The 14,334-nt window shown below is 42.9% G+C and overlaps 1 protein-coding gene across 4 annotated transcripts in view; it reads left to right on the plus strand.

Annotated features, from left to right (window-relative positions):
- Window positions 1-13,452, plus strand: part of STK4 (serine/threonine kinase 4) — a 111,498-nt gene extending 98,046 nt beyond the window's left edge. For 3 of the 4 annotated variants that reach the window (XM_053243421.1, XM_053243423.1, XM_053243422.1), the window contains one exon: window positions 9,300-13,452. In XM_053243421.1, the coding sequence (XP_053099396.1) occupies window positions 9,300-9,458 (159 nt within the window). In that variant the 3' untranslated portion in view covers window positions 9,459-13,452. The remainder of the gene's footprint in view (window positions 1-9,299) is intronic. The other variant, XM_053243425.1, reaches the window with a different exon arrangement.
- Window positions 13,453-14,334: the final 882 nt, after the last annotated feature.

Below are 14,334 nucleotides of genomic sequence, written 5' to 3' on the forward strand. Positions count from 1 at the left end.
ACAGCTGTAATCAGCTGCAATGCATATGGATTCTCAGTAATAAGAGTTATGACTGTACATTATTATGGAAAGAACCAATAAACTGAGTCAGCAAAGGACTTGTGTTAGCTGGAGGATTTCTGTATTTGACGAGCACAAGAGAGACCTGGTTCCGGCTAATCTTCAAGACATCAAAGACTTACTTGGACTTTAGGTTAAACCTCCCGAATCTGTCAGTGTATAGGAATCTTATTTCTTCTAATATCAGATAAACTATAGTGCAAGCTACAGGCAGATAATCCTCTGTAAATGAAAAGTGTGATGACTATAAGGAGCCTATGGGAAGAAATTCTTGGCCTTTTTAATATCTTCTGGTTAATGAAACATGAGAACTGCCACAGTTGATCATCTTGGAATGGTACATAGCAAGTTCTCCTCTTGTAAGTGGCTCATTGAGCCATATATGGACTTATTTGCAAAATTAAGGTGCAGACAGAGGGAATGCTTGAAGAGGAACTCCTTCCTTGAAATTTATTATTATTATTATTATTATTTGCAGGGAGAGGAAAAGCTCTTTGGGGACAAGAATATGCCAGGCAAAAGCTCCAATACTCTTTCTTCACAAAGGGGTCAAATTACTGTTAGATAAAAATGACATTATACAGCCAAAACCATAGAAAATGCCCATTAAGTAGAGGGGCTCACAAAAAGTGCAGCTGACCTGTTGTCATCTTGGCTCCTCCCTCGGGAAGAATATGGTTTATTTGATTGGGTGTGGGGGAGTTCAGTAAAAAGATGAGAGGGGAAGCTCCTCAGATGCTTAGGGAGGATCTCCATCCTGGGTACAGAAGTCTCATCGGCATGTTATCACTAGGTGGCAACCACAGTCTGCAGCCAAGCTTTCACATCCCATTATCAAGGTGAACACAGCCCAGCCATAATGTACTGTGGCAGCCTGACAGGCTCTTGACAGACTGATAAAAGCAAGAAGCTTATCTAGTTTCTGATAAACCTTTAGGAGCTGGTATGGTATAGTGGCTAAGAGACTGCGCTGCCAGTCAGGACTTTCCCGGTTTGAATCTCACTTCTGCCATAAAGTCACTAAGTTGGGCTTTGACAAATTAGTCTTTGGGTCTAGGAGCCAGTCCATACAGACAATGGACACCTGACAATTACCAGACTTAGTGGCAGACATTGTAGGGCAGGGAGGATACATGGGCTTTTCCTTGTCCCCTTTACAAGTAACAGACTTAGAATAGAAGCAGGGCTCATGGGACAAATAAAGAAACTCTACCTCTGAATATCCTAGATGTTCAGTAAAGGTGCCGTTGAGTCGATGTTGACTCCTGTCGACCACAGAGTCCTATAGTCGTCTTTGGTAGAATACAGAAGGGATTTACCATTGCCTCCTCCCGTGCAGTATGAGATGATGCGTTTTAGCATCTTCCTATATCGCTGCTGCCCGATAAAGGTGTTTCCCATAGTCCGGGGAACATACCAGCGGGGATTCAAACCGGCAACCTCTGGCTTGCTAGTCAAGTCATTTCCCCACTGCGCCGTTAAGTGGCTTGTAGATGTTCAGTACCACAGTTAAATTTCTAGATGCCATGGCTCCCTGGCGCCTGGGATTTGTCAAGCTCTGCACGAAGTGTCCTTAGGCAAGTCACACCTTCTCAGACTCAGCAGCAGTATGGGAATATGTATCTAATATGGGAATAATGTACCCTTACCTTACAGAGTTGTAAGGATCGCATCAATATAATACACATGGAGTGCTTTGCACACTCAACACGTGATGTACAAATGCTGCTTCTCATTCACTATACACTATGATTGGTTATAATCTGTGCAGGCCTGGTCTGCACAAACCTGGGATTCTAAAGTGTTTCAGCAACACCTCTTTGACTCTTCAGTCACTCTGTGGAACACTCTACAGCATTGTTAAACAACTTTCGCCAGTATCTAGCCTTGGATTTTCAAATGTGTTTTTAAGTGCCGGAAGATGGCAGTAGTGTATTTCAGATGGGTAGCATTATTCAGTCTGGTTCTGGAGGGGTCTGTAGCTGCCCCATATATTTCTATAGTCCATCCCATTGCCCTGCTGTGCTGTTTACAAGAGTATCATCAATGTGTAAGCAATGAATTATCTGCACTTCCTGTGTGTTAACCTTTTTTATATTAAGCAGTTGAGGAGGACACTAAGAGGGAAGAATGATTTCCTATCTTTGGTTTATGTTACAGTAAGCATCCTCATGAAAACTGTAAATCTCATCCATTCCATCTTGAGGAATCAACCATATAGCTGTTGTAAAATGATCTCTGGAGGTCAAAACAGAGCCATGATGCTATAAAGTTATGAGCAACGTGCCCTTGAGAATATGACTGTGACTAATATGTCTGCTTAGCTCTATTATGTATTCACTGTTTAGTGTCATTGAAATTCAGTAAAGCTCAATGTTACACTGGCACCTTATTGTGACAGATGAAGGGCTATTTTAAGTGCTGTAATGGAGAGAGGAACTTGTGTGGAGCCTGTGTCAAAATCCCCAGGTACTGAGCAAGAAGTTAGCCATATGTTTCTCAGGCGTGAGTTCAAAGGAATAAAGCATGGCTTGCAGCTTGCCTGTTTGACAAGGGGATTCAGGATGTACTCCTTCACCTTGTATTTCAAGGGCACGTTTGCAGCATTCTTTCCTCCATCCATTTCTTGTTTTCAGATTGATGCAAGCGTGTGGTGGTATCCATAAGTATGTTTCCAGATTCAATTCAAGTTGAGGAGAGCTGGTCTTGTGGTAGCAAGCATGACTTGTCCCCTTAGCTAAGCAGGGTCCTCCCTGGTTGCATATGAATGGGAGACTAGAAGTGTGAGCACTGTAAGATATTCCTCTTAGGGGATGGAGCTGCTCTGGGAAAAGCAGAAAGCGCTAAGTTCCCTCCCTGGCTTCTCCAAGATTGGGCTGAGAGAGATTCCTGCCTGCAACCTTGGAGAAGCTGCTACCAGTCTGTGAAAACAATACTGAGCTAGATAGACCAGTGGTCTGACTCAGTATATGGTAGCTTCCTATGTTGCTGGTTATCCCCTTCCAAGTTCTCAACAGTTTGGGGCCTGGCTTGGATACCTGAAGGACTTCCTGCTCCCAAATGGTTCTGCCCACACAACAAGGTCATTGGAGGGGGCTTTATTCAGTGTGCTGGCACTGAGAGAGGCTCAGCTACCATGCACATGGGATAGGGCTTTCGCTGTTATCGCCCCCAGTGAGTTCCTGTTCCCTTGCTTCCCTGGCTGCTTTGAAAAGGCAACTGAAGATCTTGTTTGTTCTAAACCTTTAGGGGCTACTGGTCTCTCTCTTCTCTTGCTGCTTTCTGTCTGTATTTTATGGTTTGTATTATAGTTGTTTTTAATGTTGCTTTAATATGACTTTTATAGATTCTATTGTGTTTTAACTTTTGTGAAATGCCTTGGGGTGAATTTTATGAAGGTGGTATAAAAATCTATCAATAAAATAATGTTCTATTACATATGCTGTAGAAGATTTGAGAGTGGGTTAAGGTTAGGCTGGAAGTTTGTTCTCTCTCTCTCTCTCTCTCTCTCTCTACACCTTATGGGAGGAAGCTGGTCTTGTGGTAGCAAGTATGAATTGTCCCCTTTGCTAAGCAGTGTCCACCCTGGTTTGCATTTGAATGGGAGACTACATGTGAGCACTGTAAGAGATGGGGCTGCTCTGGAAGGAGCATTTGCATGCAGAAGGTTCCAAGTTCCCTACGTGGCACCTCCAGAAAGGTCTGAAAGAGACTCCTGCCTGTAACCATGGAGAAGTCACTGCCAGTCAGTGTAGACAATACTGAGCTAGATGGACCGATGTTCTGATTCAGTAGAAGACAGCCTTCCTATGCTCCTATGATTTATCAGCATCTGACTTCTCACTCAGGAAAGCTTCCTGCCAGAGTCTTGCATATTGTGCTCTTGACCACTTATTTAATCAAGCTTAAAAAATAAATAAATCCTGGGAAGCTGTGTGAATCTGAACACACAATACTTTGTACAAGCACTGTGGTCTTCCCTCCCCTTGCTTGACCCCAGTTGTTATGTTCCTCAATCAGATGTGCTGACCAAAAACAAAACCTGGTGGTATTAGGTATCATGCCATCGGGAACTATAAGTGGAAATGGTTGAAGGCATAGCAAATTGGATCAATAATTATGAGCCTAGCATTAATTGTAATAAGAATCCATACCTCGCTGCAAAAATGATATGGGAGTGCATAGAATTTTTGTGGATTCACTGATTTAATGCTATGAAATTGTAGGAGCCTGATAAACCACAGATCTGCCATGGTTTTAATGGGTGGTCAGTTTGTTACATCAAGAAGATTGTGGCAGTTCCACAGACCAGAGGACACAATCCTTCCTTGGATGAGTGATTGCCATGGGCATAAGAGAGACCTGCTTCCCTTCCCCACCCACCAAGTGTATGGGGATGCACTAGGCTCATTATCAGTCAATCAACCTTTATTACAGTCAGAGACCAGCATAAAATTATACTAGTTGAAAAACTGTCTGTTGAAAATATGGGAGATTAAAGGTGATTGCAAATATGATACATATAGAAGGGCTAAAATTAGACTAATTATGATTTAAAAACAGAATAATATAAAATGATTACTTACATACACATTAATAATAATTAGCCGACCCCACACAGAGCATCTGTGTGCTCCTCGGGGCCGGCACTTACCTCTCCTCCCTAGTCTCCAAGTGCCTCCTCCGCAGATGGGCCTGCTGCCGCCACTTTCCTCCACAACTGGGCCCGCCTGCCACTTGCCTCCGCGGCCAGGCCCACCGCCACCTCTGGCCTCCTGGGTATGCCTCAGCCAATCAGGCGCCTCTGCCACCCAGCCAATCAGTTGGGTGCCGGGACGCACATTCCAAGGCACACCTAGGAGAATTAATATAATAGATAATAGAACTAAAACTACTAAGAATAAGAAAGATAAAATAGTACTATTTCTGTTATTAAAAAGTGCAAAAAGATATAAATGATTAAAAGAGCATAATACTGTTTCTATTATAAGAAGGCATAAAATGGTAATAGCATAAAATGGTAATAAAACTGGGCAAGGCTCTATTATAGAACTGGAAGGTAGGGATGCGTGGACTGGTCCGGCGGTCCGGTTTGGGGGTTCGGGGTCAAACGGAATCACCACCACCCTGGTTCCGTCGGAACGGAACTGGACCACCGGGTCCGGTCCAGCCGGTCTTTGAATTTTTTAAAAAATTAAAGTTGATTATAAGTACTTCGGGGGGCTTGCTGAGGCTGCAGGTGTGTGTGTCCCGTGCGGGTTCCCCCTCCCACCCCGCGGGTTCCCCCTCTTCCCCCCCCGCGGGTTCTGCCTCTCCCCCCCCCCCGCGGGTTCCCCCTCTCCCCCCGGCAGGTTCCCCCTCCCCCCCGCCTTCCTCATCACCACCGCAGCTGGGTAACTGATAATTTTCGGCCCTTTCGGGCCTCTGTACGAGCGTGCGGATGGCCGCGCGCTCGTACGGAGGCCTGAAAGGGCCAAAAATTATCAGTTACCCGGCCGCGGCAGTAATGAGGAAGACCGGCGGGGGGGAGAGGGAACCCACGTGGACAACCCCCCCTCGCAGCCTCAGCAAGCCCCCTGAAGGGGCTAAAGGTACTTATAATCAACTTTAGTTTTAAAACTGAAAACCAAAAAAATTCGCGGTCCGGGACCAGACTGGACCGAGGGTGGGTGGGTTTCAATTGGGGGCCGGACTGAACTGGCCCAGTTCCGTTCGAGGCCAGTCCGGCCTCTAACCAGGCCAGACGGTTCCATGCACACCCCTACTGGAAGGTGTGTACACCTACTTGCCCGTTTATCATCACCCCTCCATTAGTTAAGGAATGTGAGCTCTGAGTATGCTGATGAGAGCTGAAGGTTTTCCTGTAATGACCTGGTACATTGAGTGCCTACATTTGCCATGTGCTGAGGGATCAGGGTTCACATATCTATGGCGAGTCCATCCTATGCGCATGGTATGCCCACGTGGGAAAAGATTGTGCCCTCCCAACTCCCACTGTTTTTTGCTAATCTATTATTTAGGCATTTGTGTCTTACTAACCTGCTGACATCTTGATACATGCAGGAAGGGCATGCTGGACATTCTGCCCTTTAGCTTGTATGGTATTTTTGGATACTCTTTGGAACGGACAATGTTTGGCAGTCAAGGGTGCCAAAAGCTTCAAGGGCAGACTCAAACAATTGATCTAAACACTTCTTTATGAGCAGTTGTGCCGTCACAGCCCCACTGTTTTCTGAGCATGGAGACATTGTGTCTCACCTTAAGCAGCATTGTGGGCACCTGGCAAAGTATTAATTCTGAGAATGTAAATTAGCTTGTTTCAGCTTCCATGTGTAATCTTGGCTGAAATGTTACAAGACTCTGCCTTAGTCAGGTATATACATATAAAAGGTAACATGTAAAATGCATCTTTACAACACTCCTTTCCCAACTTGGAATTCAGTATCATGCTCCAAAACATTATGTAGGCTATTCACATAAAATAATATGATTGCAGCACCGAATGTTAATGCTTTTTATATAGTATAAAACTGCTGGGGTGTGTGTTTGTGTGAAAAAAAGATTGTGGTCCCCAAATATACATATAATTTTTCTCCTTGTACCGTTGTGAAATCACCAGTTTGCAAGATCATTAGACTAAACATTTTAATGCTATGAATTAATTATCTCTAGATAAAGAGCTTAATTTATGAATTCTGATTTACTAAAATAATTTCTTACTAGTCTAATACACAAGGACCTTGAAGCGAGCTACTTCCTTATGGGATCTAAAACCCTACATTTGAATAATCCCTCATCTATGCTGTTGTTGGGGTGGGGGGGCATTCCATGTAACCATGTCTATGCCATGCTGAGCACTTTCTATCTGTATCCTGCATTTCAGGGGGTCTCTACCCAGATTTGCTTTTAAAATGAATACAGATACAGTCATTCACAAAAATAGGTATGAGTGTGCAGATATCTGTACACTTGCACAGCATGATGTCTGACTAGGGCTTAGATGGTATCTGACGCTTGTCTTCTGCTCATGTTATCTAGCACTTATGCCAGGATTGAGTACGATTTTTGCCGATTCCTCCTTCTCCAGCCTTGGCACTCCATTAAAATCTGCACCTGATGGTCCCCACCAAATGTTGGGGAGAATGCAGGGCTTGGAAATGGAAAGGGGGTTTGGCAAAGTTTGTGCTCCCCTCTTGCCTGAGCACAGATAGTGCAGGAGATGGCTCCAAACAGCCAGGATTTGGATACAACCCTCTGGCTGTAAGGTTGGAAGAGGAGGATTATGTGCCGAGTGGAACATCTGGCAGCCATGTAATGGTTAAAGCTGACAGACTCATTTAATTGATATACTCAGCACTGAATTAATATTTTCTTTTTTGTTGTACTTCTGTTCTTTCAGCTCTTGAGGGCTGAGTATTGAACAATTGCCTTCTCTAAAACAGATGTTATACAATCAGCATAGAATTGTGGCAAGTACCATACATCAACTTAAAGGGTTGCCAGCTGAAGCTGTATTAATAGTGTGCATGCCTAATGCATCTGATGGGGAAAGCCTTTTTTTAATAAACAATTTCCTTACCAGGCAAAAATTTGCATCCTCTTGCTAAAATTCTCTTTATTTCCCTTGTGCTATAATAATCTATGCATTATGAATGAGTTTAAAACAGTTGCAGATGGGGGAAGAAATAAGATCTTACCTTTCAAAAATAATGAAATTCCACAAACTCTCCTGCTAGCTCCAATGCAGTTGACAACTTTTAGGTCTCTATGAGTTCTCTGTGAGAACTCTAATGCGCAAGTATTTAGAGTACAATCCACAAAAGTTCTGCTCTGCCACACAGATTCAATGTGACTCAACCCTTCTCTATGCTAGTATATTTTGCCATACCTGGAAGCTGCATACTGTGTGGTTCCCAGGTCATGTATATATCCCAGTTCTGTCTTATTCCTGGTTTGGCCAGAGTGGGGTGGGGTTCTACAGCTTATTAAAGCAATTAATTTTGGAAATGGTTTAAACAGAAATGTGGTTCCCTGGGAAAATTTGAATGGGTGGGGGGGAATTCCCATGCAAATTTCTCCCTCATTTGTATACAAATTGCATTAATATTTCCTCAGAAAAATTACTATACATATTTTCTTGATGCCTTAAATAGACCTGATGTGACATGTTGTCTGACCTATTTATAAAGTAAAGAAAACATCTCCGCCATGATAATTTTTCCTTCACTGTATCTCAAATGTTTTTCAAGTAGCTAAGTAGAAATTTTAGAAATGGACACATTTCTGTGAGTCTTTGCCCTCTTCTGTGTGGCAGCACTTGGGATATCTGAAGAGTGCTATCATGTCCCACCACTCTTTTCTCCCCCAATTTCCTATTTTACCCATTACCTTCAATCTTTCCTCAGAGAGCTTGATTTCCCACTTGACCCGCTTATGCTGAGGTCATAAATTTCCCACTTTACTCAAGTCCTTCAATCTTTCCGCAGAGCTTGTTTTCCAGACTTCTAACCATCTTCGTCGCCCTCCTCTGAACCCCCTCCAGTTTGTCTAAATCAGGCCTGCTCAACTTAGGCCCCCCAGATGTTTTTGGACTACAACTCCCACAATCCCCAGCCACAGTGGCCAATAGCCAGGGATTATGGGAGTTGTAGGCCAACATCTGCAGGAGGGCTGAAGTTGAGCAGCCCTGGTCTAAATCCTTGTTAAAGTGCAGTGCCCAGAACTGGATACAGTACTTCAGCTGAGGTCTGACTAATGAGGAACAAAGCGGAACTATTACTTCTCATGACTTAGCAACTATAGTTCAGTAAATGGAGCCTAAAATTGTGGTGTGTTTTTTTGTTTTTTGTTTTGTTTTTTGCAGCTGGATTACATTGCTGACTCATGTTCAGAAAATGTTTGATAACTATACATAATCCTGCAAGGAGCTGCCATTGTGCTTCAACAGACAGCTCTCTTTAAAAAAAAAAGCTTTATACTTTATAATCAAGCAGAAATATAAATCTTGCAAAAACAACAAAGAGCTTGGAGTCTCTAGAGCCATACTTCTGCTCCTTGTGTTTTGTCAGTAAATTTAATTATATTCTGTGTAATTCTTAATTAAAATGAAACCTCTCCACTTTACTGCTCAGTATGGGCAGAGCAAACTCCATGAAACTACTACTGTAAGTCTTCTGAAGCTCTGAATTTTCTGCCATTGTGAGGACATCATTTTGCCTTTTGTCTCTTTGTCTCTTTAGTTGAGGAACTGGACTGTTGAAGAACTTCAAAGGAGACTTGGGTCACTTGACCCCATGATGGAGCAGGAGATTGAAGAGGTTCGCCAAAGATATCAGTCAAAACGGCAGCCAATTCTTGATGCCATTGAAGCAAAGAAAAGACGCCAGCAGAACTTCTGAAGAAAGCGCGGCAGTAGAATAATTTCCATCATCCTTAACAATAAACTGTGCTTCTACTACTACTGAATAGGCGAATTTATGTTTTAAATGTATTAGCAAAGTAGATCAATGACTGCTATCCCATTGATCTAATTTACAGTAGCACCTTTTCAAACTCAGGAATGCCGTGTGAAATCCTCATGAATGGATAATGCTGTGTTTTGATGTTAGATGTGTTTCAAATAGCTTGCACGTTGCTTCAGAGGAGTTCTTTTTACTGTTTAGAGCTAGTAGCTGACACCCAGACTAATGTTGCAGGTGCCGAAAAAGTTATGCAATGCAACATGCATGTTATGCATGCAACATGGGAGCAGCAATGTTTGCTGATCCTTCACTTCCCTCTGTGCTTCCTGAAAATATGTCTCCAAGGGCTGTGGGACCATCAGGGATATGTTTTCAGGAGGCATAGGGGATTACAGAAAGAAGGGAGGACTGGTGAAAACCACCCCATCCTTGTTGCACACACACATTATTCGGCATGTGCCATGTTCGTCTGGATGTCACCCAGCGTGTTCTGTTCTATGGATCTGAGGAACAATCAGAAATGGACTAATGGATCTAACTAATGATTCACACACACTTCCACACATCTATCTTCTGTGACTTGAGCTTATTCTACACAAGGACATAGGAACTGCTACGTTTCTTTCTGAAGATAAGAAAGTAGGTAAAACTATCTCTCTTACTGGACTAATTTTAGGTTGGTGGAGAAGGATGCAAATATCTGCTTTTTCATGCAACACTTGAAATGTTCTGTGAAACAGGAAACCTTGACAACCTTCTATATCCACCTAAATTGGCCCAATAAAAGGCGAATCTCTTAACTTGCCTGTATTTCCTGTCCTTCAGAGCCACCGCAGCAACCACTGTGTACTAAATTGTGCCCTACCACTGACTAATGGTACTGTGGAAAGTGTTATAAAAACGAAGTGATTCATTGGCAAGAATATGCACCCTGCTCCAGCATCTAAAAAGGAATACAAGCTTCCCTTTTATCCCCATCAAAAGGCTCTAAAAGCCCCATGCCTTATATTGCCCTGCTTAAAGCATTGTATTTCAAACCTAGTGTTCCTTCTTTCTCGGTGTGTGTACTTTGAGTGAATGCTGATACCTTGAGTGATTGCTTTTTATTTTTAATATATACTTCAATGTGAAACCAATCCATCACAGAACAAACATGCATCTTAACTTGCGATGTATTTTTCAGAATCCCTTGCAACAGAGGAATGTCAAAGTACTTGCAACTCAGGAAACTCTTAACTCTCTTGAGATAACAAGAGGTTTAAAATATTTAAGGAATTGTAAACGTTTATGGGCATTGCTATTTTGAGGCTTGCAATATTAGTTTAAATGGGGGTGTACATTTACAGTTCGTTTTGAAAAGGTTAAGGATGTCAGCTAAGATTAAAATAAGGATCTGTTGACCCAAAACCTAGTTTCAGAATGCCCTTTTAGGAAAACCTGATGTGTCAAATTGAACAAAGCAATTGCATTCATTCTGGGCAGCAGGAGCCCTCGCTAAACCTAATGGAAAACAGGCAAAAGCATGCCTGCTCTCTTGTGCTGTTGTCATTCAGTGCACAAGAAAAGCTTGTGACAGAATGTTCCCATGGCCACACGCATGGTTTAGTCCCCTGGCCCCCATACTGTCGGAGCTGCCTTTGAAGTTCTGCAGCAGCCTCAACATGTTCCTCCCATCGACAGAGGCATGTCAGCCACTATACAGGCATGAACCTTTCATGCAACTGGATGAGCATTCACTGGAATATTGATTGAAGGGTACAAATACACTCGACTCTACATGTTTTGCCCTTTACAGAACAGATTATAGGTCACCAGATTCTTCTCCATATGGAGCTCTGGTACTATCCTTTATTGCAGAGAGAGAGAAAGACCTGATCTAGCCTATGATTTCTACACTGCCAAACTGTGAGTGTGGGCTTACTGCACCATTCCACTCTTCAACGTGACCGGAATCAAGCTCACGTTTCAAAGATGAGTGGAGAATTGTTGGGTCAATCTAGCCACTTGACTCTGATCATTGTGAGTGGAACAAAGCTATCCAATTTTAGTTTTAGGGATGTCCTGCTGAAGACGTATCTACTGCAAAATGACAGTTAGTTGGCCTTTTCCTTTCTAAACACTTGACCATCAATATCTTAGGCTTGCATCTGAATTAAGCCTTTACAAAACCCCAGATGCCCAATTCACAGAAGTCAACAAACCAATAATGCACATTTTGAAGCAGAAAGAGAAGCATGATTAAATAGTAAACCAACATATCTATGTTCTTTGTAAAGCTATGCTGGTCAGCTGCTGAGCCTGTCTGATGTCTTACAGCAGTAACCTTCTCAATATAACCAGTAAAGTTTAAGACAAGGCAGCTTGTATTGTTAACCATATTTTTAAATGTTGACTTCTGTCAGTGGCTAAACTCTGTACAGAAACTAATCTGGCATAAAGACTATCAATGATCAGCTTGCTAGTGTAACATGCTAAAGCAAGTGTCTGTACTCTGTAGTACTACTTAATTTCACACAGTGTTCAGATGGGCTCCTTTTTGCAGTCTGGCCTCACGTAATTCCTTCAAATGCAGTTGCACCTATACAAACATGATGGGGGAGAGCCTTTAAGAATAATCCATAAAGCAAATTGCTTTTGAAATGGATGCCTTCCTTTTGGCTCCGGTTATGATGCATACGCACAATACAACCCAAACTGAGCGGGTTGCTTTCATCTAAAAGAAGGATCAGCATATTTAGTTGAGAATACTTGCCTTTACTTAAGCCACTTGTGCCACTGAATATTTTCTACCACTGATGGTGGAGGGACTCTCATGTTTGGGTCCTGTCTTCACGCAGTGACTCTCTTAAGCCATTTTTGTGAAACAAAACAACCCGTAGTGTGGAAGCGAATGACAAAGCACAAGCACTCTTGGGAACTTACTCCCCTCCCCACCACCACCACCGCAAACCTCCTGAAAATGGGAATGAAATACTATTTTGTGTACATGGAGTCCCAGCATGAATAAGCAAAAGGCTGGTTCATGCAGTCAGGAAAAGGGGAGAAGCCCTAGTTCAAAGCCCTGTGCACTCCTGATTTGTGATCATTCAGGGGAGTCAAGGAAACAGTCAGAGGCCCCTTCCATAATTGTCTGCTGAGCAGCAGTTTGGTCAAAGGAATTTCCTTCCTACCCCATTCAGCAGCTGGGTACAGCTTCTAGATAGGAGGGAGCCTTCCAGCTCAGCTGCTGCTTGGCAGACCATTATGGAGGGAGTCTCTGACCTTTCCCCCCTCACAGATGATCACAAATAAGGACTGCATGTGGCTCCCAAACAAAGGTTGGGGGTTTCTCCTACCCTATTCCCAGTTGTGTGAACAAACCTACACTCAGTCAAATTCAGGGACTTAACAGCTTAATCAACAGACCCAAGTTCTCGGGATTCTTCATGCCGGAATACAGATACCTCATCTGTCGTCCAGATTGTGACACCAGAGGCTTCTCCGGCACTGAACAAATGCTGTGCAGTACAAACCGCATTAAGCAAAGTATCCATATACTTGTGAATATGTTGGTTGGGTCCATATGCACAGCCTGAAGCACTCCAAACAAGCTGCCATCTTTTTTTACAGCCCGAACTAAAATGTCTGGTGTCAGTTATGTGAGCAACTTAATGTGAAGTTAGTAGCTTTAACATTTTGCAATAAGAGAAGTTACAATGGTATGATGTGATAACTTGAAATTCTCTTGTAGAGATCTGGCTCTCCTTGTATATAGTAGTTTGGGATCCTTAGTTTGTATATGTATGAAGGTAACTTTTTATTCCATTTCCTTTTTGAGTTTGATACAGGGAGGGTTTTGTTGTCTTTGAATTTTTAAAAGATCCTGCCTTATTTGTTTAATAGGACAAAACAATCTGTTCTAATAAAATGTTTTGTTTTATGGTATAAACACTGTATATGTCATGAGAAATTTTATTGGTGCACTTGGATTGCATGTATTTAGTGCTCATATGGTCTGTGTGATGCGCTGACTAGAGAGCTGGACCCAAAACTTGAGTCTTAAATTTGCTTTAGCTATGGGCTTCCTAAGTAAAACAAATTGCACTTCCTGCCTCCTTAATATCCCTTCTGTGGGATGGAAATAACAGTGACATACCATTCAGGCATTTTTGCTGATTTGAATAAGATAAAAATATCAGTGAATGCACACAAAATAGTGAAGTGGAAACTGTAGCCAGGGCTATGATCTGAAGGCACATGATGTAGCAATCTTGCTGAAGTTAAGCAGGTCTGGGTCTGGTTAGTACTTGAAAGGATGAATGCCTGGAAACTCTATATATTGTCTTGTGTTCCATGGACTAAAGGTGGGATGTAAAGCAAACTAGGGGTGTGCACAAAACTGGAAAACCCAGTTTGGTTTGAGTAGAACTGGACTCACACTGTGCCCGGTCTGCTGCTGTGCACACTAGAACCGGGCCCGGTCTGGCTTGAGTCCAAACCGGTTCGGACCCGGCCCAGGGTGGGGGAAGGTGGACTGAAAAAAAATTAATGGAAAAAATTGTGGCCTTACTGCCATAGCAGGACTGGGGAGGGGGGGCATGGGGGAAAGGTCTCCACACGTTCTTCCTCCCCACATGCCAGCCTCCCCCTGTGACAGACTCCCACCAGTCTCACATGGCATGTTTGAATCATTCTCCTTTTCTCCACATGTTTTTGTTCTTAAGTACTTCTCATCTCATACTGTGCAGGAGGAGGCAACTGTAACCCCCTCCTGTATTCTACCAAAGACAACCACAGGGCTCTAATCCCCAGGAGTCTATACCGACTCAATGGT

The sequence above is a fragment of the Hemicordylus capensis genome, chromosome 4 (assembly GCF_027244095.1).
Source record: "Hemicordylus capensis ecotype Gifberg chromosome 4, rHemCap1.1.pri, whole genome shotgun sequence".
Classification (NCBI taxonomy): Eukaryota; Metazoa; Chordata; class Lepidosauria; order Squamata; family Cordylidae; genus Hemicordylus; species Hemicordylus capensis.